This window comes from Macrobrachium nipponense, chromosome 1, assembly GCF_015104395.2.
Source record: "Macrobrachium nipponense isolate FS-2020 chromosome 1, ASM1510439v2, whole genome shotgun sequence".
Lineage (NCBI taxonomy): Eukaryota > Metazoa > Arthropoda > Malacostraca > Decapoda > Palaemonidae > Macrobrachium > Macrobrachium nipponense.
Window position 1 is genome coordinate 145,895,123 of NC_087200.1, and position 25,871 is coordinate 145,920,993.

Consider the following 25,871-nt stretch of genomic DNA (forward strand, 5'->3'; position numbering starts at 1 on the left):
CTTTATTCGTGTTTTTACATAAAAAGTAACATAAAAGTCACAGCTATTTTAACTCATTAATGTACGTCCTCGCTACTCGTATAAAATAATAAGAAGCACACTTCGGTACCTCATTGCACACACATCACAAACAAGCTGTATAAGTCAACTATTTATTGGTAGTCTAACCAGCACTTAATTAATGTGATTATCGAGCATTTGCTAAAGGTTTGTTGCTTGCTCAGGGTCGTTCATTTGTTTTCGATATGTTTGTGATAGGCTATATATACTATATATTCACGACCTGTGTTTATGGCAGGTTTATGAGTGAACTTAGACCAACTACAACGCCACAATAACTAACTAATATTTCCTCGTACATTTCACGATAAAGACCTAAAGTCTTGGCCTTAGTACTATTTGTAGGAAAGGTTACTTTCTTGAGAGTTATGCATTAGTTCTGACCAGTTCCTGAATTCTGAAAAAGGTCAAGGCTTCTGCTTCGACCCATCCTGAAATTCCTACAAGATCTTCCTCAGCGTAGTCACAAAAGTCAAGAAGTTCATTTCATGTTCCTATGATCAATTCATTTATCATACTGGTAGATATCTACACAAGATGTTAGTTATTGACAGTTAAGCCCGGGAGAAATACCACCGTAATTTTTTTTTTTTTTTTTTTTTTTTTTTTTGTTTTTTTTTTTTTTTTTTTTTTTTTTTTTGAGCGTAAAGAAAATACCGAGTGTTAGTTTAGGTCTAATTATTGCATTAGATACATCGAATTTTTATCCGATTTCGTTTTATGCACCACAGTAGTTTAGCAAAATGTCGTCTGAATAAAAGATCCCGTGATCTATTGTTAGGAAAGGTATCGATTCCTGATATCTTTTTGTAGATCCAGCTGCTATTGAATTCCACCTCTTTCGATGTTACGTAGGAAGCCTTTTTATATCTCTTGGCATTCCCCGACGAAGTTTTTAATGTCTGATTGTAACATTTGATGAAAAACTTTATAGTATTAACTCTGGGTAGTACAAATGGATAAACCTTTTTAGATATATATTAAAAACAGATTATCTGTTTATATTTTCTACTTGCTCTTTCTATAGACATTCGGCAATTGACAACTCAGTCAATTATATTTTAAGTCATGAAATAACAAACAACAAAAGTTTTACAGATTATTTTCCTGCTTTTTATTTTCTTAACACCAACCTGTTGCCTCTCACCAGCTCCTTACTCTCAGACACGGCCGAAGCTTCATCCGGCACCAGTTATTACTCACTGAAGTCAGACTGAGTCTAGAATTGTCTCGTTGGCCCACGAAGACAGGCGTGTTTTTAGTGACCGGCATTTTAAAATAACCTAGCTGCGTCCGTTCAGATTATCAATGACTCTTTGTCTGGTTAAATCTCCTCTTATTTCTGAATTATAGCAGATTTGATCCGACCGAGAACCGGTGATTCTCTTCCTCTCTCTCTCAATACACACACACACACACATATATATATATATATATATATATATATATATATATATATATATATATATGTGTGTGTGGTGTGTGTGTGTGTGTGTATGTGTGTGTGTGTGTGTGTGTGTTTGCGCGTGCGCGCGTTTGATTGTGACATGGAAAAAGCTCTCCCTCAACGTCAGATTTCGAATTGTCATCAAAAAAGGACTGCTTCTTTAGCACAATCACGTTATTAGGAGAACCCTTCATATATATATATATATATATATATATATATATATATATATATATATGTGTGTGTGTGTGTGTGTGTGTGTGTATGTCGAATCTACTGGTCATTTTCTCCAGATACATGTGAAATTGTAATACCCACACTCCCCTCTTCACTTCTCAAATTCTTTGCTCTTTTTGGATACGCTTGTCACTACAAAGTCTTGAGTTCCAATTTCAAAGAAATTTGATGAAATCATGATGTCCGGTAGCGGAAACGAACCCGCGATACCATAATCACGACGAGGTCACCTTGCCGAAATGACCACGAGAAGGATTAAAAGTCTAGTTCCTCTTATGCATACATATACCTCTCTTTTTCAGATATACATTTATGCGCTGGAATATACCCATCCTCATCATGATAGTCAAGTGGACAATCGTTTTTATCGCCTTTGTAGGCTGATATATATATATATATATATATATATATATATATATATATATATTATATATATCTATATAAATGTCCTTTAATATCTAATTCGCTCTACCTCGGATTTAACATATTCATATATGTTGACCGAAGGTGAAATTTTTAGGCGATAATTAATTCGTTGGTTCATGGGCGCGAACCGTAGAGAATTCAGGACGTACAGTGAAGCGCTTTAAATCACACAGTTATCACGAGCGCCCCCCCCCTTCACGTATGTCCTGAATTCTTGATTCTATTGTTCGTGCCCATGAGCCGACGAATTTATTAAATTCCTCTCTGTTAACATACATGAAAATATATTAATTCTGAGGTAGAGCGAATTAGATATTAAAAGGACATTTGTAGCTTAATGCGTATATATAAATCACGGTAATGTGATGTGACTCATGTATATATATAATATAGATATATATATAATATTATATATATTATATATATCATATTATATACCATAATATATATATATATATATATATATATATTATGTCAATCTCAGTAGGAAAAGAAGAGCGTAGGTTAAGAGACACCACATTTTTATTGCGACGCGTTTCGTTGTTTCTTCATAACATTTTCAAGCCTAAAAGAGACATTACAGTATTTTAATGGTAGTTACAAGATTATGTAATTATTGGCTGACATAGCTGAGTAAAAGTAGCAACAATAAGATAATGGCTAAAATCTTTAAAATAATTGCACCAGCATACTAAAAAAATAAATTATATAAGATCTTTAAAATAAATTACAACCATATACTAAAAACAGAATGGTGGGAAAGACAGAGATGGAAAGTTTACACTATAAATGAATGACTGAATGATTTATATTAAAAGCAAGGGATGAGATGAATTGTCAAGGTTAAGATCTGGTTTCCTTAAAAATATTTCTATTGACTCAGAGATTCTCAATAATGACTCTTCTCTAAAAGTACCAAGCACACTAAAATTTTCCAATCTTTTACCTGTATTACATTCCTCTATGTGCTGTAAAATCGGTGATCTGGTTGGCTTGGCCAGCAAGCAACCAGTACGAGGAGAAATGCCATAATGTTCGGAAGATCTTGTCCGGACCGACCGTTTTGACTGGCCAATATAGGTGGCGCTACTTTTTATTCAATAATTTGCACTACAAACAATTTGAAGGTTTCGCAATGAGATCTCCACTTTCAGCCCCAATGGCCAACATATTTCTTTGTTTTCATGAAAAACGATGGCTTGATGATTGTCCCCTTGAGTTTAAACCAATTGTTTATCACAGGTATGTTGACACATTTTTGGTTTTCAGACATTTAAGTCACGTACAGCGGTTCCATGATTACTTAAATAGTAAACACCCATGTATTCAGTTTACCGTGGAACATGAAGAAAATAATATTCCTAATTTTTTAGATGTAAGCATTAAAAAAACTACCGCAAACAATAAGTCGCTCTTAAATTTTAGCATTTTTGAAAGTCTACTTTTACCGGTCTTGGAATGAATTTCCAAAGTGCTACATTCTTTAACTTCAAAATAAATAACATTAAGACTTTAATACATAGAGCATATTCTCTCTGCAGCTCTTGGCAGGCATTTGACTCAGAAATAAAGTTTCTGTTAAACTATTTCAAAATTAATGGCTATCCCAATAACATAATATATAAAGAAATAAAAAAGTTCCTAAATATTTCTCTTAGTATAAATAGCAAAATAAATATACCAAGTGTTGATAAACTATGTACCAATTTCCATTTTTATAAGTGATCCTTGTTCTAAATACGTTACAAGAGAACTAAGAAATATGTTTAAGTATAGTTTTCCCCACATTAACCCCAAGTTAATATTTACCAACAACCATACTATCCAAGCGTTGTTAAACCATAAAGATAAACTACCTTTCAGAACCTTTTGTCTGGCATCACCTATATTTACAAGTGTGACGCCTGTAGCGCCACCTATATTGGCCAGTCAAAACGGTCGGTCCGGACAAGATCTTCCGAACATTATGGCATTTCTCCTCGTACTGGTTGCTTGCTGGCCAAGCCAACCAGATCACCGATTTTACAGCACATAGAGGAATGTAATACAGGTAGAAGATTGGAAAATTTTAGTGTGCTTGGTACTTTTAGAGAAGAGTCATTATTGAGAATCTCTGAGTCAATAGGAATATTTTTAAGGAAACCAGATCTTAACCTTGACAATTCATCTCATCCCTTGCTTTTAATATAAATCATTCAGTCATTCATTTATAGTGTAAACTTTCCATCTCTGTCTTTCCCACCATTCTGTTTTTTAGTATACGGTTTGTAATTTATTTTAAAGATCTTATATAAGTTTATTTTTTTTAGTATGCTGGTGCAATTATTTTAAAGATTTTAACCATTATCTTATTGTTGCTACTTGTTTTACTCAGCTATGTCAGCCAATAATTGCATAATCTTGTAACTACCATTAAAATACTGTAACTGCTCTTTTAGGCTTGAAAATGTTGTTATGAAGAAACAACGAAACGCGTCGCAATAAAAATGTGGTGTCTCTTAACCTACGCTCTTCTTTTCCTACTGAGATTGAGATTTCCAAAACATCTGTCTACTTTCACTATTATATATAATATATTATATATATATATATATATATATATATATATATATATATATATATATATATCGCAGTGGACTAACCACCAGATACATAAATTACTGCTGAAGTCAGCATAGACACAGTGGACAATAAGGAAGCGACTCCAACCCTCTTCTGTTGAAGTGCTTCCGAATTTCGGGTCAAAAGTTGGGGTGCGGTGAAGCGCTCTTTATCACTTTCATGATGAAATTATTCTTAGATGAAGATCGTGCAGTATGACCCATTTATTTATTCCGATTGATATTCCAGTCAAGAAGACGATATCTGGGGGAACAAAGACTTCATATGACATCATGTAATACCATTGTTTCGTATTTTCATTCTTTCAGATCCATTCTCGTGTGGAGGCACACACACACAAGTACTACTTTGATTATCTCTCTCTCTCTCCGGTAGCTTTCAAAAATGTATTTCTGATGAGATTTTAATTCCGTTCTTGAATGCAATCACGTATTTACGCGCACGCATAATTCACGTGCTTTTGTTTACTGAAAGTGAATATTACCTTGTGTCAAAAAAAAAAAAAATTATTCTGGGGTAGCTACAGGAATGGCCGTACCCCAATGCCAGTTTAATCTTTTGGCACTCTGCTACTTGGCACAGGTCCCACTATGTGTCACAAGGCGAACGCGTGAAGAAAATGCTTTTGGTAATTGTATTCTCCTTCTGTTTTTCTTTCTTTCCTCTCTCGTCATTTATTAATGCTTGCTTCTTTTCCAGTAGCTAAACTCTAAAGTTATTCTGAGCTGTGCTTGCCAACATTACTCCGCATAATGATCAAGTTTTGCTGCCCGCTTATATCTGAATTTCTTTTTTTTTATTCATTTGCGAGTCCCTTCTTCGTTTCCCGTTATTTGTTATTATTTTTCATTGTTCTTTGCTTGACAAAATTAACATTTGTCATATAATATATATATATATACTATATATATATATATAATATATATATATATAATATATATATATATATATTATATATACATATATATACTATATAAACTATATACTGTTTTTGTTTACTATCGTTGAGTTTTTATCTTTTATTTAGATACTAGTGCTTCCTTATTTGGCGCTATATTTGATCAACTTTTTTCGGTTTCTGTTTTCATCATTCATCAGGTTGATTACTTATCGGAATGTTCACAATCATGATGCAAATATTATTATTACAGTTAGGACGCAAAATATTTATTATATTTAGTTTTCATTTTAACTGTCATCAGAAACACTTTAACACGCGTATCTCAATCATTATCAGCGTTATGATTTCTCTGTCCATCTACTTTGTTCACTTTCTTCATTCCTTCATATTTGATTGGTATCTCAAATAATTATTCCTTCCTTTATATTCAACTTGTACCTAAAATAATTATTTATTCCTTTATATTTAATTGATATCTCAAACAATTATTCATTCCTTCATATTTTATTGGTATCTCAAGCAATTATTCCTTCCTTGATATTCAATTGGTATCTACAAAAATCATTCATTCATTCCTTTTCTCTCAATTTGACATCTAAAAAAAGTTTTTCATTTCTTTGTTTTCGATTGGTAAATTATTTATATTCAATTGGTATGAAATAATTATTCATTTATTTATATTCAATTGGTATCTCAAATAATTATTCATTTATCTATATTCAATTGGTATCTAAAAAATTTATTGATTTCTTTGTTTTTAATTGTTATCTAAAAAATTATTAATTTCTTTATGTTTAATTGTTACATCAAATAATTATTCATTATGTATATTCAATTTGTATCTAAAACAATTATTTATGTCTTTATATTCAATTGATATCTAAATAAAGTTATTCATTCGCCGGTTTTCAGTTGGTATCTAGAAAATTCCCTCACTTGTTTACAATTGGTATCTAAGAAAATTATTCTTTCCCTTATATTCAACTGGTATGTATCTAAAATAATTATTCATTTTTTTGTTTTCGATTGGAATTTTGTAAAATTATCTTATATACATTTTACAAAATTACCTCGTAAAATGAATCCGTGTAATTCATTTCGGAATGACGATCTACTTTTCAAGTTATAACTTGGTCATAACCGTCAATCTCATTTTCGTTTGATCTCCTCTCGTCCTCCACCTCCTCTTTACATCGGCCCTTCGACCTTCAGGTAGACAGATACTTGACCTTCAAGTTCAAAGTATGTCACGTCCGTTTGAAGGTAAAGCACATTCGAACGTCCCCTAAAAAAAAATATTATATATATATATATATATATATATGTATATGTATATATATATATATATATATATATATATATATATATATATATATATGTATATTTGTATATATATATATATATATATATATATATATTATATATATAAAATGAATAGGATGGAGAAAAGCCAGCGTAACATCATACATGTATTTTCCAAATTTTCGAGACTTTGGGTCTCATCATCAGGGCTGTAAATATACAAAATATACAAATTAAAAAAGACTCAGTATTAATATTAATAAAAATTGAAGTACATAAAAGTTGACAAAATATAATAATTTAAAAAAATGAACTAAAAAATGAAAATAAAAAACATATATATATTAAAAAATTTAAGAGTGAAAGAATGCTTAAAGTTAGTACCTATCTCTAAGGAGTTAAAAAACTGAGTGACGTTGTCTGGTTTGGAAAGGAGGACGTCAACTATGCTAAATATAGAACTGGTGGAAGAAGTCTGACCATAATTTAATGGGGGCACAAGCTGTTTGATTGTTAACGACTCCAAAACAGAGAGAGAATAGTCATTGGGCGCTTGGGTGACAATACGAAAATCCTTATGTGAAAATGATGTTTTACATTTATTACAATGTTCTCGTATGTTAGAAAATTCCTTCGTTTTCAAAGTACATCCCGTACGGTGACTGACTCCGAGATGAGAGTCGATTCTGACTTTGAGCAGTCTTTTGGTGGCTCCCACGTATTTCCCGATCTTACATCTTCGGGCAAGTAAAGCAATATACCACCAAAGACCGCATCAAAGCCGGAAGTTTATCTTTGTGGGAGAACAAAGAACCCAGAGTTTTAGGATTTTTTGCTATCAACTTAAGATTCACGGCCGGAAAAGTTTTCTGAATGACTTTTTGTATTTGCACCTTAAATGCGTTCGACTGAATGAAAGGTATGGAGGCATATATTAATAATTTAGGCACGTTCGGTGCAAGTTGACGTGGCTGAAATTTATCATTTAAAAAGTTATTGACATATTTCAAGAATAAGGCTGGAGGATACGAATTGTTTTTAAAAAACTGAAGTAAAAATTGGATTTCTCTATGGAAGTTATGCCAGTTGGAAGATAACATATAAGCACGATGTAATAGCGTGGGAATACTATTTAATTTAAATGTTATGGAACAACTGCTATAGAAGTTAGTACCTTGACCTGTGAACGTCGTTTTTCTAAAGACGCTCGTATTAAAACCATGTTCTGTCCTAGTAATTAAAACATCTAAAAAAGCAAGTTGGTTGTCTTGTTCATGTTCAATTGAGAAATTTATATTAGGATGTAGGCCATTGATATATTCCAAGAAAGCTTCAGCTGCTTCTCGGGACCTAAATAGAGCAATAGTGTCATCCACATATCGCTTATAAAAGAGAGGGCGATATGATAAGGGACAACCATCCAGCATTTGTTCCTCAAAAGCACATAAAGGCGTTAGCCATAACTGGGCCAAGTGGCGAACCATCGAAACACCATCAACTTGTTTAAAAACTTTCTTGTTAAAAATAAAGTGAGTGTCCTGCACTGCAATTTCAAGAAGTTTCTTAAAATTATCCTTATTAAAACCATGATATAAAACATTTTCCTCGTAAAAGATCTTATCTAAAATTATGTCAACCGTCGCCTGCAACGGTATGTTCGTAAAAAGAGATGCGACATCCAAACTCACCATATATAAGTCAACATCCTGTGGTAGAATATCAGGTACAAGGTTAGCAGAATTGAGTAAAACGTATTCATTATTTGCAAATGGCTGTAGCAATGGTACTAAGAATTTTGCTATCTGGTAATTTGGGGTATTGTATGCAGCCAAAATTGGTCGTAAAGGAACACCATCTTTATGAATTTTAGGAAGTCCATATAACACACCATAGGATGAACCTGAACAATATAATTCTTGGTAAGTGCTTTCAGTTATAATATTCTGATCTTTGAGACTTTTGAGTAATCTATTGATTTTATCCTCCACCTTAATATAGGTTGATATGTTGGAACACCTATTTCAACAATTTAGTGGTATCTTCAAGAATATCATCCATTTTCTGTACATAGTCATTTTTATTTAGTATCACCGTGCCTCTTCCTTTATCCGGTCTGGTTATGACAATGTCTGGGTTATTGGACAAGGTTTTTAGTAACATATAATCATCTTTACGAAAGAAAGGAACCCAATTACTACATAATTTAGAAAAAGTTTTGTGAGCAATGCTTTGCAAGTCTCATTCAGAAAACTTTTCCGGCCGTGAATCTTAAGTTGATAGCAAAAAATCCTAAAACTCTGGGTTCTTTGTTCTCCCACAAAGATAAACTTCCGGCTTTGATGCGGTCTTTGGTGGTATATTGCTTTACTTGCCCGAAATGTAAGATCGGGAAATACGTGGGAGCCACCAAAAGACTGCTCAAAGTCAGAATCGACTCTCATCTCGGAGTCAGTCACCGTACGGGATGTACTTTGAAAACGAAGGAATTTTCTAACATACGAGAACATTGTAATAAATGTAAAACATCATTTTCACATAAGGATTTTCGTATTGTCACCCAAGCGCCCAATGACTATTCTCTCTCTGTTTTGGAGTCGTTAACAATCAAACAGCTTGTGCCCCCATTAAATGGTCAGACTTCTTCCACAGTTCTATATTTAGCATAGTTGACGTCCTCCTTTCCAAACCAGACAACGTCACTCAGTTTTTTAACTCCTTAGAGATAGGTACTAACTTTTAAGCATTCTTCACTTCTTAATTTTTTATATATATATTTTTTTATTTCATTTTTTAGTTCATTTTTTAAATTATTATATTTAACTTTATGTACTTCAATTTTTTATTAATATTAATACTGAGTTTTTTAATTTGTATATTTTGTATATTTTACAGCCCTGATGATGAGACCCAAAGTCTCGAAAATTTGGAAAATACATGTATGATGTTACGCTGGCTTTTCTCCATCCTATTCATTTTAAATCTACGGCGTTCCAGATGCCCCAACCTTCCTGTATATATATATATATATATATATATATATATATATATATAATATATATATATATATATATATATATATGTTGGACTTAAAAAATAAGTTCGTTGGAAAAAAAATGGTTCGTTGGATACCAAACAGACTCGATTAACTAAATAACGAAAACAAAAAGTTCGTTGGATTCTGTACCTTAAATTGTAAGCCTTAACGCCTCCATTGCCACAGCTCTGTTGCCAAGACTCTCTCTCTCTCTATCTTCATCACCTAATACCTTTCCGGAAGCTGTAGGAATTCAGGTCAGTGTCTGGTTGAAACCTCTGCTGCCTGCTGGTGGGTGCCGTTTCAGGGTCACATAGTCTGGGTAGTCGCGGTGGTAGTGAAATGGTATTGTGAGTATGTATATATATATATATATATATATATATATATATATATTTATATACGATGAATCTATCCTGATGTAAATTTGGTTTTAAACAGATTTTTGTATAATTTTGTTTGTTTTTATAATCTACAACATATGTTTTTTATTTACAGCCTTGAAACTGAGACATGGTGTCTTGAAACGTCGGCACTACAAAAGATGTTTTTATGTACCAGCCTGTTTCCACTGCCCTCTGACCCTTTCCCCTTTATATATATATATATATATATATATATATATATATATAGATATATACATTTATATATATATATATATATATATATATATATATATATATATATATATATATATATATAAGAAAGAGGGAACCTCAGCATCCATAATCTGAGAGACAGCGTCCAAATATAGAGGTGAGAGACGCAGTGTTTATAGGGATTAGATGTGGGCTACTGATGATGGTTTTGAACAAGTATTTGACACGGCTCATGGGGAAGTTGTCTGACCAACAAATTTCATCTGTAAAGTATGAATGTAGTAGCAAGCGTTGCCTTTTATTTTCTCCGGATCACAGATCTGCTATAAGTATATGTATATATATATATATATATATAAATATATATATATATATATATATTATATATATATATATATTATATATATATATATATATATATATATATTATTCGAGCTACAAAAGTCCTTTAACAAGTAACGTCAATGTCGTCCTGATTTCGTTCCTGTCTGCTGAACGGTGGTTCGATCCCATGAAGGGATGAAATTATTATCAACTAAAAAATTCCCCTTCGGTTTACACATATAAAAATATATCAATTCCGAGGTAGAGAGAATGAGATATTTTTACATTTTCTGATCGCCTCGTCTTCCCAGTGTCATTCATTTTTATTTATTTGCTAGAAGAGCAGCCATTTTTTAATCCTAACATCAGCTGACTTTAGGCTGGAAACTCAAAGCAGGCTAGACCTAGGCATGTCCGCTGCCAGTCGGAGTAGCAGGGAAATAAAAACTCATTAAGCATTAGGGACGTATCCCAAGGGGAGTGTGTAGCTAGTTAGGTGCTTCTTAGGCCTACTCATAAGATCCTTATCCTGTGAACTTTTGCTGGCCGTATGTCTGTTTCCAGGATGACCTGCCAACAGGGGGGGAAAAGCTGCCCCAACACCCAAGATTCTCACTTGATGACGCCCTTAGTTCAGCACAGTCCTTGACCTCTGACAGACATCCGAGCCAGCCTGCCCATAGGCCTGACAAAGGCACTTACTGGCACACCCTGAACTCGAACAAAGCTGACGCCATCCCCTCCAAAATTACTCTCCATAAGGCACCCAGGTACGTCTTGAGTTACAGTCATATTGCCAGTTCTTTTCCTCCGTGTCAAATAAACTCTCCCACATTTTCCAATTCAAATTCCTCCTTCTCAAACGAACCTCCCTTTGGTCCTTTCTACCTAGCGGCCACATGCTACCTTTTGTGATCATCCCAATTAAACAAAGTCTTCATTGAGGATTTCATTGAAGCACTAGAGTTCTTCCCCTTGTGTGTGATTAAAGATAAACACCCTCCTTAGTGCATTAGCTGAAATATTGTGTAAGAAGTCTATTTTATGTTGAGTGTAATGTGGGAATTAATTTGCAGATTGCCCCTGTTGGGTCTGTGCTCCTCTCCTCGCAAGCGCTTTCTTACCGCTAGATATTATAAATTTGGAAACCAGCACTGCAGCAGATGTTGAATTTGGCCATTTTTTAATATTGTGAATGATAAGAGTGTTTCAGACAGTACACGGCCTCTCCCCACGTGGCATACCTGCCATGCCTTTATCTCAGGCCATTCAATGTTGTTTGTAAATAAATGTAAGTAAGATTAATCAGCTGTCTGCTTCCATGGCGACCTACCAGAATAAACCAATCCCTTTTACAGTTATCTAAGGTAAGTCCTCTAAGGTAAGTGCTCCATTATTTCCTCTCTTTTATTTCCCTTACGTTTTGGACAAAGGCCATCCAAACGTGAAAATATTAAAGGACATTTGCAGCTCGAATAATTTATATGAATCACGGTGATGTGATAATTATTCATATATATTATATTAATTATATATATATTATTATATATATACTATATATATAAAGTATAAAGGCCCATTAAAACACTTTGGTTTAAAGTTAAGGACTATTACTTGATAAGGGTGGTAGTCAGACCACCGAAATATAGTAGTCCTTAGCTTTAAACCAGTGTTTTAATGGGCCTTTTATACATGTCTGTGTGTATGTATGCATGTACATATACCCCACAATAAAAATGGAAGGTATATCATTGTTTCTATAAGATATTCATATTCTTGTGTGCAATCATGCATGCAAACATCCTCACAAATCTATATAATAAGCATAGAATCTTATCTGAGCAAAAAAGGGGGCCTTGAATTTTGTCGAAAATCACAAACTCATCAGCACGTCGTCAGTTATACACGACAGATGATTCGTAATCCACCACGGATTTGCTGACGTCATTAATCGGCGGAAGTTGTTTTTTATGTCAACTGTATCGGATTAGCCTTGGTACGTCTGGCATGATTCATTTGCCCTTTTTCACCAACCAGCAGCAAAACCTTTTATTCTAGATTACTTTTCATTGGACAACTATTGCTTCAACGTCTTTGCCTGCTGCTCTCACTTCGATAGTCTCTCACGGTCTCTGCCTGTGATGGGTGACCTTGAAAATTATCTTGACACATCTTTTCTTCGGAAATTAGTTTGTTCGTGGATTCATTGAGCTAAGAGTTTTTATAATATATATATATATATATATATATATATATATATATATATATATATATATATATATATATAATATATACACTTTGAAAGCATCATCGCCAGAGCACTTTGAAAGCATCATCGCCAGAACACCAGAAAATTGTAGGACTGGAAATAGAAATAACGAAATATGAGAGAAAACTTTATTTACTTTTACTGAACTTTGACGAAAAAGTGCTAAAAGGTGTCAACTTGACGACATTTGAAATATAGATGAATTAATCTCTATATGAATAAAATAAAACCTCAAGAAAGAAAACTATAGCCTTATATGGACAAATAGCTTATAATTGCACATCACACAGCCAACCATAACTTACTAAATTATGCTTTGCAAGTAAGTCAAGTGGAAAGAACTAAGTTTCACATACTGACGCCATGTAAGACTGAAAGAGTTCTTGGAGCCTATGAACAAAGTCGTGGTTAAGGAATCGTGTTGAATAAGCAAAAGTGAAATTCAGCTTATTCCTGAATGTATGAATAAATATAACCATGAATGACCCTCTGCTCCTTAACGAACAGAACCTGGTAAGCTTTTGTACTGAGAGGTACTGACCCCCTTCTGACAGCAGGGCAGCAATGTTCCCCATGTTGGATATTGTGTAGTAGTAATCTGGTTCCCCGTCAGCCCTAAACATTTCCTCAAAGTTGTGGTTAGTGTCCTCTGTCATAATTTTGTAAGCTGACGTTGTTAAAACCTTTCTAGAATTAATGTCTTTATGTAGCTTGTCATGGAATTCCTTAGCAACATTCCAGAACACTGGAAACAAATCCTTTGGAACCAAAAATGGGCTCCTGTATCCAAACATTGGCCCTTGGACACCAATGACCCTGGATGCATCACCTGAGTAGTACCTTCTAATGTCAATGTCATGCCCAGCTCTGATATTGTATTCATCTTGCACAATGCCGTGTTCTTGCAAGAGCTTTACGAGACTAAGATTGATGAGAGAAGTGAGAGCCGCGTGGAGGCTGACACCCTCTGCCTTTGCCCTTCTGTGGAATTTGGACGTCAAGTCTGGGTCAACGACAACTGAGATTTTCTTCGAAGTGACTGGCGCGTCTGATGGAATCTCACAAATGTGGCGTATCAGAGGGCGAACTTTTGAGCCCTCCTCTAACTCTTTTTGTATCTCTCTACCTAACTGTGGATTCTCTTTTAATTTTGCCATTTCCTGTTCATAAAGTGGAAGTACTTCATTGCCTACAAGTTCTCCTAGCTGTTCTGCATCATCGATAGGCAGACCACCCATAAGGCTGTTCAGGATCCTGCAGAGTAAATCACAAATCTTGACGTTTGTTGTTCCGTCTGACAGTGAATGATGAATCCCTAAGATCAGTGAATAGTGGTAGGGGAAATCAACAGAGGACCCCTTCATCCGTAAGAGTCTGACACACCACAGCGGCCCACTTTCAGAGTTGTACTTGTGGAGAGTCTCTTTGTCACTCTCTTCCTCGAGGTTCCCATCTTCAATGACCTGTGGAAGGTAATTCAGTTAATTCCTTTTTCTATGCAAGACAACATTTTTCGTATTGTATCTATGTTTGACTGCCGTCTACAAGATTATTCTGTCATTTGTCTTTTATGTTATATTCTTATAATAATGTAATAAAAGCTAATTTTCTCCAATCACTTGTCAGTGTTTGTTCTTGTATACTGTGGGCTTTGTACAACTCAAAATTTTTCTGATAGCCACGAGTTCTGCTGTAAATTTAACATGTAGTCATTTTTCTTTATTCTACTTTTGCTTAATGCAGCGCTATTTATAACAAGCTTAAACTTTCTTTCCTCCTAATGACCTGAAATCATACAACGCCATAGTCTCACATCTGCTGACTATCTCTGTAGTTTCTCCATCAGCTTATGGTTTAGAAAGATTTAGAATGCTGCATATTTGGATTGGTTTGGGTTATAATAACAGTTTGAGTTACTTGTATCCTTCTAATCCAGTCTTTATCATAAAAATATAATTTACTTATTCTCTGTGCATTTAGCAAGAGCATACACATGACAAAATAATGATAATTGCGATCAGAAACGAAAATATCTAATATTCCCCTACATCCGTGTCCCACACATACGTATCTAATATTTTCCACTTCCATTGGCACCAGATTTTAATATTAGCCATACACAATTAAAGCAAGTAAAGTGAAGTATTCTTGTTCAGAAGTCTGTCATTTTTCTGAAATATCTGGCCACGTACTACATCAATGACGACAAAAAGATTTTTGTTCCAACTCCGAGAGTTAGCAAAATGCTAACAAGTATATCTAGGAAGTCTATATAGCAAGTTAAAATATAGGGGGGGGTGGGTGTTCAAATTCACTACATAAAAAATACTCAAATACTAACTTAATGAAGGCTGAAGTCTTTTAAATGAATGGAAATGGAATTGTTAAAGTTTTCAGAAAGTAGTATTGAATCAAAATTTACAAGATTTATACTAATATTGCCTGTGGATTTTTTTCTTTGACAAAAGATAAACAATAACATAAGAAAACTATTCCAAGCACAACATAAAGATTTTCTCTAACATATGTAGTGTTTTGCTATATATAGGTCATCGTGAGCATTTCTTTACTGACTGAACTGCCAGAAAATCCCCTTTGTAGCTGTTTCGCAAAGGCTATCACATTTATCCATCTCCACATCATACGTACATAATATAGTGAATGCTAAGGAATGTATCCTATGAAAGTAAGATTTGATTACCAATAGGTGGACCAAAACTCGGATTTAGTGCAGACATGAAGAATTTTATGATATTCTCCGTCTGTGTTACTTATGTAAAGGTTATATTTCTACCCCTTGTTCTTTTTGAGTGATAGTCACTACAGCACTACAGCTGCTCTGTACCTCTGACTTTGAACATTTTCTGAAACAAAAAGCAGGTTGACAAACTCCACTTTCTCCATTCCATGAACAAAATGATGAAGCATATTTCCTAACTGGGGAAATTCTAGAACATCTTTGTTTATTATTCTCTAAGTCCAACTACATGATGTACACCAAGTGATTGATGCATACACCGAATTTTCACAAGTCGTAGTTCAGTTCCTGTTCCAGCCATCTTAAGTACATTACTAATCACATTTCATATCCTCTACAAAGGGACCAATCATACTTTGGCGTCAGATATGGACACTGGTAGGGGTAGCAAGTCTTGATGTGTTTGTTGCTCGTAGAATTATGAGTGACCAGTTTCCTTCTAGGGCCATGAAAATGATCCAGTTCAACCTCTTAGGTGCAATGTTACTTACTATTCACAGGAACATCTGATAAGTCACCTTTCCTGCAGAAACAAGGAACTTTCTTTCCCAGATAAATTACCAAATGGTAACTTCTTGTGTTACTCAAGAAGTGACTGAGTGGCACATTAATGTAACACAGGCATGTGAAGAAGCCTAATCGGAGATGGACTGTATGAATTCATGGGTTAAGAATCGTGTTGAATAGGCTATGTTGATGTTCAATTGATCCCTGAAAGCTTAGAAAAATATCATCATAAAAGAGCTCACACTTCGTAGAGGACAGAACCTGGTGAGTTTCCTTCCAGAGATGTACTGTCCTCCCTCAGGTAATATCCCATTTAGGTTTCCCATATTGGTTATGGTAGGTATAGTAGTAATTTGGCTCCCCATCTTCTCTAAAGAGCTCTTTGAAATTTTGATTGGTATCTTCAGTCACGAGTCTGTAAGCCGTGGTTGTTCAAACATGTTGAGAGTTGATATCTGAGTGTAGATTCTGCTGGAACTCCTCGGCAGTTACCCAGAACACTGGTAACATATCTTTTGGAACCCAAACTGGAGCCCTGTAGCGAAACAAAGGGCGCCATAGACACCGAGAACTCTCGACGCACCACCTGTGTAAGTAATGCCTCCTAATGCCAATGAAATGAAAAGCCCTATCGCTATATTCATCTTGGATAATGCCATGCTCTTGTAAGAGCCCAACAAGAATTTAACTTTTGAGGCTAGTAAGGGCAGAATGAAGACTCACTCCCTCAGACTTAGCTTTTTTATGCAATTGATTAGATGTTTTTTTCATTAATGATGGTGGATACATCTTGTGCTGAGGAAGGTGAACCATCAGAAACTTTACAAATGTGGTGGATCAGTGATTGTACTTAGGTCCCTTCATCGAGTTCTCTCTTAATCCGTCGAAACAATAGTTCATTCAGTTCTGTCTGAGTCTTGACATTTCTTGCTCATAGAGTGAGAAGTTCATTGTCAGTTCACCCAGTTGTTGTTCATCGTCGATTGTCAGGCCTTCCTTGAGGTCATTCAAGATGTTACAGAGTAAGTTACAGATCTTAATGATGGTGGTTCCGTCGGCTATTGAATAGTGAGCCCCAAACACGAGGGCATAACTGTTTTGGAAATTCTTATCCAGTTGTTCTGGTACTGACGATGTGGCGGAATCAAAAGCTAAGTAATAAAAGCAAGCAAACTCACCACAGTTACGTTAATCGTACCAGCTAACAGAATTTCCCACACTCACACTTTCCCCTTTACGTTACCTTTAACCTGCAGGACAATTGGTTCAATGAAATACCGAACACACTAACCCACAACAACTCAACAACCTGACAAACAACTGCAGACGAAGAAAACCAACAGCCCGAAAGAACACGACAACTACACGACTTACCCAAGTACAACAACCCGCCAACACCAACACTGCCCCAACCATCACTCACAGACACTGAAAATGCACTCCCAACCTCTTCAACTTCACCAAAACCAGACAGACACACGCACAAAAACCTTACAACACCAAAATCAATCAAATACCACAAAATCAACTAACAACCAACGGATAAATGCTGCCAAACCAACTCTGTGAATTCACTGACTGCCTTGCCTCTTACGACTCTTGTAACAGACTCCCACTGATATACTACAGAGCGCCACAACAGACACGCTTCCGACCGCCATTTAACCACTCCCATTCATTCTTCCACCAACCTTTCTTTCTCTCTCTCTCTCTCTTTCTCTCTCTCTCACAACCTCTGGAGACATTATCAAATATAAACTACTATCATTACTCCTCCATATTACCTCCCCCATTACATTTCACAACGTCTCCTTACACTCGCAACATCCACACTAAATTGCCTTTCGCAACACCCAAGGATGCTCAGATGTAGGCCCCCTGGATCTTGTTTGAGGATCATCTCTTTCAGTTACATCGCCATTTACTTCTTCCAAACCACTTTCATTCAAACTTCCATTATCTCCCTCAGTACCATCCTCCCAAATTCCATTCACTACTTCACTGATGTCTTTTAACTCTGGTTCCAACATCTCCCCTATTTTGGCCATCAAACCACCCAGTTCATCCATACTTCTGTCAAACTCCCGCAAAGACTTATCCATCCTATCAACTACCTCCTCACTACTCAGTTTCCTTCTCACTGAAGTCTTATCTGTCCCTGTCAACTCAAACCCACATACACCACAAATATCATTCATTCCCTCAAAGTCATCCGTAGCACACGGTTTATCAACCGTTTGCACCCTACCACCAACCCCCTTATCATGCAGTTTATGTTTCTCCCTTTCATTCCCTTTCCTTACCTTCTTCCGCTTTCTTCCATACTCAACCAATGCCAGCTGCCGATCTCCCAGACCTATTTGCTCACTGATGCTCAGCCCACATTTACTCACCCTCAACCACTCATTCATCGCATTCTCCCAAACATACTGTCGCATACTAGAGGACCCACCCAACTGAATCCCCTTAACACCCAGTTTCCCAAATTTCCAGCCTGACTCATCCTCTTTCGCCTACACACTCGCCACATGACCTTCCATTCCACATTCAGCACATTTTGCCCACTGTTCTTTACACATCCTAGCATAATGCCCATTCTTCCCGCAATTACCGCAAACCTCAGTCACATGGGTACCTCAACATCCACTTGCTATATGCCCTACTTGCCCACACCTGTAACATTTAATATCCCTATCTTTCTGACACTCGCTCACCAAATGCCCCATTTGCCCACACCCGAAGCAAGCTCCCAACGCCCACCGACATTCATTCTTCCTGTGCCCTAGCTTTCCACATCTGTAACACTGCTGCTCTCGTTCACAACTAACCGACCCTACTCTTCCAACGCTTGCACTCCGATCTCTCTTAGGGATAACCATACTTACGTTGCTCGCCCTAACACTCCTATCAACCACTTGCTCTGCCATTCGACTTGGCCCTTCCAAAACTGCCTCCCTATAGCTCTTAAACTCTGGTATAACCTCAGCTACTTCAGTCCAAACACTAACACTTCTACTCTTTCATACACCTATCCAACTCATAATCCTCTACTATTTCCAAAATGTCGTTCCACATCAACCTTTCATTCGTCCATCGCATTTTCTCCTTACGTTTCAGATTTACAAACTCGTACACACTCTCAGGCACAGTCGCCAACAACTTCCTCACTAACTCTTTACACTCATTTATTCCTTCGTCCCCAAACTTTTTTCTGGCTAATGTTTCCAACCTGCACACATACATCGACAATGACTCCCCAACATTCATTCTTACCTCATCAAAACCGTGTTTTCTCCTGTATCTAACACTACTCTTTATCCTCTTCGCCTGTTCCACAATCCTGGCTTTCACACTCTCATAAGGCACATTCCCCACACTCATCATTACCCAATACATACTCAACAAAAATCCCGTCAAAAAGCTACCCAGCTCTCTTGCCCAGACTCTCTTGTTATCTCCATACTTTGCCTCACAATACCTCTCATATTCCTTAAAAAAAAATCCCCTATGTCCCTACTACCATATTCCTTGTATTGTGCACATCTAGGTATCTCTCTAATATATACAGCCTTTCGTACTTCCCGCACACTCTCACTCTCACTTTCGCTATTTCCATTCTGATCCCTCTTAACCTTGTCTGAATACAGTGAATCAACTTCCATACTAACATCCATGCTCCTGATTACACTCTTCTTACCCTTCTTTCTACCCAACTGTTTCCACTCACCGCTATCTAAATCACTCTCAGCCCTTTCCCCAATGTATTCAGTCCTAGTCTCATCCTGTTTGTCATCCTTACTAGCCTTCTTCTTTTTCTCAGCCCCCTTCTTATTCTTGTCCTCAGGTTTATCCTTATCCTGTGTCTTCCCCTTCTTTCCCTTACCTATCACAACCAAGTCACCTTCGTCACTCGTAGTTTCATCCACTCGCTCTTCCACTGTCTTTACCACTTCTGGCCTATCACAAGACCTAGTAGGCCTACCTCCTACAGCTCCCTCTCCCATGAACCCATTCATCATCTCCTGCACTGCATTCATCATCACCAAGAATTTTTCATCCATTTTCTCAACCATTCTCTCTTCCGCTCCTTTCACCTCTTCTTTCATTTCCACTTTTGCACTCCTTAGCATTCCTCTCATTTCCTCTCACTCGCTCTTCAGCTCCTCTCACTCTACCCTTAACCTTTCATTCTCCACTTCCAACCTTTGCTTAGCTTCCCTCGCCAAACGTAACTCCTCCTTCAGCCCCTCCACCTCACCAAATCCTTCCATCCCAAATTTGTTGATAACCAAACACACACCAACCAACCGAGACCCCCAAACCCACAACAACTCAACAACCCAACAAACAACTGCACTTGAAGAACACCAACAGCCCGAAAGAACACAACAACCACACAACTTACCCAAGCACAACAACCCACCAACACCAACACTGCCCCAATCACCACTCACAGACACTGAAAATGCACTCCCAACCTCTTCAACTTCACCAAAACCAGACAGACACACGCACAAAAACCTTACAACACCAAAATCAATCAAATACCACAAAATCAACTAACAACCGACGGATATATGCTGCCAAACCAACTCTGTGAATTCACTGACTGCCTTGCTTCTTACGACTCTTGTAACAGACTCCCACTGATATACTACAGAGCGCCACAACAGACACACTTCTGACCGCCATTTAACCACTCCCATTCATTCTTCCACCAATCTTTCTTTCTCTCTCTCTCTCTCTTTCTCTCTCTCACACAACCTCTGGAGATGTTGTCAAATATAAACTACTATCATTACTCCTCCATAACGATCTTTCATGGGTAAGAGTCGAACACACCTCAGAGGACCATCTCTGGAATTATAATTGTGGATGGTGACTTTGTCACTCTCTTCGGTTAAATTTCCTTCTTTTATTCCCTGGAAAACAAAACTTATAGGAATTTGCTGGAATTGAACAATGAATCCTATGTTTCTTAAATGTAATAGCATATCTAAACAAGTGCATTAGATACTGAACGCATTTCAAAAGGGAGAGAATGAAGCAATCTCAGTCAACAGAAACAAGTGCCAAAGGCATCAAATGACAATCGCAGGTTTTTGTGAAACGTTTTAGACTTTTGTATGTGGAAAGGTAAAATAGTAGCTATAATGAACAGGAAATAATGGGAGAGCCCTTGCATCCTTCTTTTGCTGCAAACTGCCACCATTTTTATACGTTTGTGTTTACATCCGAAAAATATATGGCTTTTGAGACTTCCATGCAATGTAGCCATTGTTTTCATAGTCCCACTAGAAGCAAAATTTGCAGATTCCAGAAGACAGGAGAAAGGGACACAAAGCTAACAGGGCTCAAGAAGCTTTTCTTTAGAGCTATGACCATAAATTGGGAAGAAGATCCATACCTTAAGATCAATGATACATCCATCCATCTCCCGGAGCCATAATTCTGAGTTCCTCAGGCGAAGGCAGACCCTGAGAACTGGGACTTTCCTGCGGGTGTTCACAAAGGTTGCTTTAATTCCCGTGTCGGTTTTGGAATGGGTTTTGAACTGTCTATACATCATATGGAGAAGTTAACCTTACCTGTACAAATGTGTTAGAGCTCTCCTCAGGAACTCTTCTTCTATGGGTTTGACGGAAGCCAGATCGAGAGTATATTGGGTCAAATACACTTGAAGTTGATGTCCTATTTCAAACATGCGCTCCAGTTCAGTGGCTTTGCGTAGCCATTTTGAGTCACCGTCGGCCATGTTGGAATCAAATGAGTATTTTTATGTAGCAATGAAATGTACTTGTCCTCTATATTGTGGTATTTCAAACTTCCAGTCGCCAAAATGTATGTTGAACCAAATAATCTGTAGAATAAAAAACTAAAATTAACGCCTGCTACAAGAATGAATATGGAGTTTACGCCAATCAAAGTTGTGGAGTTTTGGAAATTATTCTTATTTTAAGACTAAAGGCCAAATGCCTTTTTCTACCAGAGGCCAGAAAAAGATGAAGAGGAAGAAAAAGAAGAATAAGAAGAAGAAAAAAAAAAGAGTCAAGGGGTTTAATCAAAAAGAAAAGGAAAAAAAAGTTAAGGGGTTTAATCATAAAAGAGATAATAGGTTACTGAAATAGTACCAACAGAAAAAAGGGAGGAAGAAGCCATCTACCTGAGGTGCTATTGAATTTCATTTCTTTGATATCAAAGTTTTCAGATGCTTCATTGCTACTAAAACAGTAGGCGTTTTTTTAAAACATTGCCTATACTTCGTTTAGGTCAGGGAAGATAACACCCCCAATTTAAATGAGGGCAATTAATAATGACAATAACTGCTGCCATTTCTGCAAAAGATGTGTCGTTTTCTAGCACCAGTTTTAATACTATTCAGTATTCTAGGGGCTTTACTTTGGCTACAACTGAAATGTGAAGTGGTTTTCCTTGCGCAATTGTAGAATCTGCTCTCCAAATACTACTTAGAAGGCAGCAAATTCATTCCTGCTCTCTGCTGGCGCCTCCTGAATTTGAATTTCAGATGTAACTGTTTTTTTCTAGTTCCTCATATTTGTCTAGTGATCACCTTTGCCTGTACCTGCAGGCTGATTTCCAAGGGTTGTCAACTGAATTTTAAAGAAAGAAAGGAACCGCAACTAAGATGATGACACATTTATAGCATCTGCTGGCCACACTCAGCATGGGGTCGGGTTTAAACCTGAACAGGTGAGGGAGAAATGGAAAGGATTCCCTCAATGACAGCAATCGCTTTAGGTTTTACATCCTCTGAAAGCTCCGAACAATAAGTTTATTAATGGTTCAATAAACTATAGTAGATTCACATCAACCGTGCATCTGATGTCTAGGCCCGTCCCTTACGACGCTCCTGATTGGGTGTTGATAAGCCAGTCACAGGGCTGGAAACTCTCAGTCTCTCGAGAGAGTTCACACGGGCAGGATATATGTTCTCCTGAGGGATACGTTTGAAAGAAGTATCCCTCAGGTGAGGTGGTGAAACATACATCCTGCCTATGTGAACTCTCAAGAGAAACTGAGGGTTTCCAACCCTGTGACTGGCTTATCAACAGCCAATCAGGAGCGTCGTAAGGGACGGACCTAGACATCAGATGCACGGTTGATGTAAATCTACTGCAGCTGCACGGTGCAGACGAGTATGGATGGTTTCAGTTGATAAGTGAGAAAATTGGTCAAAATATTGTCAATGGCGATTTATCCGGAAATCATCACCAGTATGATCACCTAAATATGGATGGGCCGATAGTTGGGGGTTGGGGGGTCGGTTACACCCTCCCCAATGTTGATTATGAGTTAGTAAAGAATGGACAGTATTTGTGGCTTAAAATTGAATAGCAAATTTTTCCTTAAACGAATCCTCATATCATGTATTCATCACACTGAAATTAACTGTTTTTTTTTTTTTTTTTCAACTTACCACGTTTTTCTTTTTTCAGATTAATAAGATAATTTTCTTTGAATTACAAAATACTCCCGGGGGCAACATATTGTTGTTGTACAAAAAATAACCATAAAAATTTGGTTTGTATATGTAATATTACCTATAGGCTAAACTATATTGCATCTAGTTCAACTCAGTCAAAATTGTCTTGACTTCCCCACCCCAGCCCCCTTCAATCTGATGCTCCTCAAGCCATCCCTGAACCTAAAGGAGTTATATAATTCTACCTTTACTTGAGCCAGCTGATCTGTCCCAAAGTGTTCGCCTGTTCTCGATATATTTATTATACGTGCTTAACACAGAGAGACACTGGCAAAACATCATATACTTCTAAATTCGTAATTACAAAACTGTTTCAGAAAATTGTGTAGGTATAGCAATTAGTTCAAGAAGGCAAATGCAGATTTCTTGTGTATTTTGACCTTACTTTTAGCTATACTTAGAGGGGACTTATCTTCAATTTTATAATCCCAAAGTATAAGGTATGTTGCGAAAAGGCCAAAATAAGGGACAATTAAATGCTAGGTGTAGGTATCTGTTATTACGTGACATATCTATTCGATGACCAAATGTGAGAATGAAGAATTGCACAGCACAAAAAATACTGATTTCAAAGTTAATACTCATGGTTGGTAAACACAAGGAACCAAGATCTTGTTAGGCATCTTATTGAAGAGGGATAATATTCGTGGGATGAAACTTCACTACACAACGGTTTTATAAAGATTCTCGTATAGTACAAGGAACCTTGTCGAGTCTCATACTCTCTTGACATCTTTTGTCTCAACACATTGGTAATTATTAGACGAGAATGCCACGACAAACACACTGATTTCACGCTCAAGCTTACTGCGTTTACTGGAGATATCCCCGTGAGGTGGTTGAGCGAGTTCCTATCTCTTAGCAGCGCTTGGTAACAACTGTGATAACAATCAAGCATCGTCTGAGATTAGCCACAGAGTTGCCATGTGTTCATCAAAAACACATTCTCTATAATGTGATACGGTTTGTCTAGCACTCTTCTCATCACACGATCTGTTTCACAGACCTAGGACGAAATTATTATTTAATGCAGTTACATGCGAGTTGATGAACAATGCCAGACGTTGTACAATAACGTTCATTTTGTGCGTTCTAACCCAGTAATACGGGGACCACACACGGCCTTCAGATTCATTTGACTTTGTCACATTAGTCTAACAACGAAACTTATCAAATCTTTATTTCAGAGGTGTCTCAGTATTTCAACTGGAAGCTACAACGATGGGGATAAGAAAGTTAACTTTAAAGCCTACTTCCATGGCATCGAATAGCTCACTGATAAACGCAGAAATTATGGGGTCTATGATTTATCTTTGGTTTTTTCCATATATATATATATATATATAATATATATATATATATATATATATATATATATATATATATATATATATATATATATATATATATATATATATATATATATATATATATATATATATATACACACACACACACACACACACATATATATATATATATATAATATATATATATATATATATATATATATATATATATATGAAACTGTAATAGCCACAATGTCCTCTTAACTTCACAAATCCTTTGCTCTTTTTGGATATGCTTGTCTTTACAAAGCCTTGAGCTCCAACTTCAAAGAAATTTGAAGAAATCATGATGTCTGGTTATGGAAAACGAACCCGCGATACCATAATCACGACGAGATCACTTTTCGTAAGTGATCTCGTCGTGATTATATGGCATCGTAGGTTTGTTTCCAGCTACCAGACGTCATGATTTCTTCAAATTTCTTTGAAGTTGGAGCGCAAGGGTTTCTATTTATGAGTGTATTAAGAAAAAGAGCTAAGAAGTTAAGAGAGCATTGCAGTTATTACAATTTCACATGTATCAGGTAAAAGT

General features: G+C 36.4%; 1 protein-coding gene across 6 annotated transcripts; it reads right to left on the reverse strand.

Annotated features, from left to right (window-relative positions):
• Window positions 1-13,335: 13,335 nt before the first annotated feature.
• Window positions 13,336-24,929, reverse strand: LOC135219723 (uncharacterized). 6 transcript variants are annotated; one of them, XM_064256721.1, is made up of 4 exons: window positions 24,799-24,929; window positions 22,075-22,346; window positions 21,894-21,981; window positions 13,336-14,684 (listed from the first exon to the last, which is right to left on the reverse strand). In XM_064256721.1, exons 2-4 carry the CDS (start codon window positions 22,239-22,241, stop codon window positions 13,563-13,565), a joined length of 1,377 nt encoding a protein of 458 aa, XP_064112791.1. In that variant the 5' UTR covers window positions 22,242-22,346; window positions 24,799-24,929; the 3' UTR covers window positions 13,336-13,562. The 6 variants fall into 6 exon arrangements, with proteins under 6 accessions (XP_064112791.1, XP_064112797.1, XP_064112792.1 ...); XM_064256727.1 differs by lacking the exon at window positions 24,799-24,929 and adding an exon at window positions 24,778-24,798; XM_064256722.1 differs by lacking the exon at window positions 24,799-24,929 and adding an exon at window positions 24,713-24,798.
• Window positions 24,930-25,871: the final 942 nt, after the last annotated feature.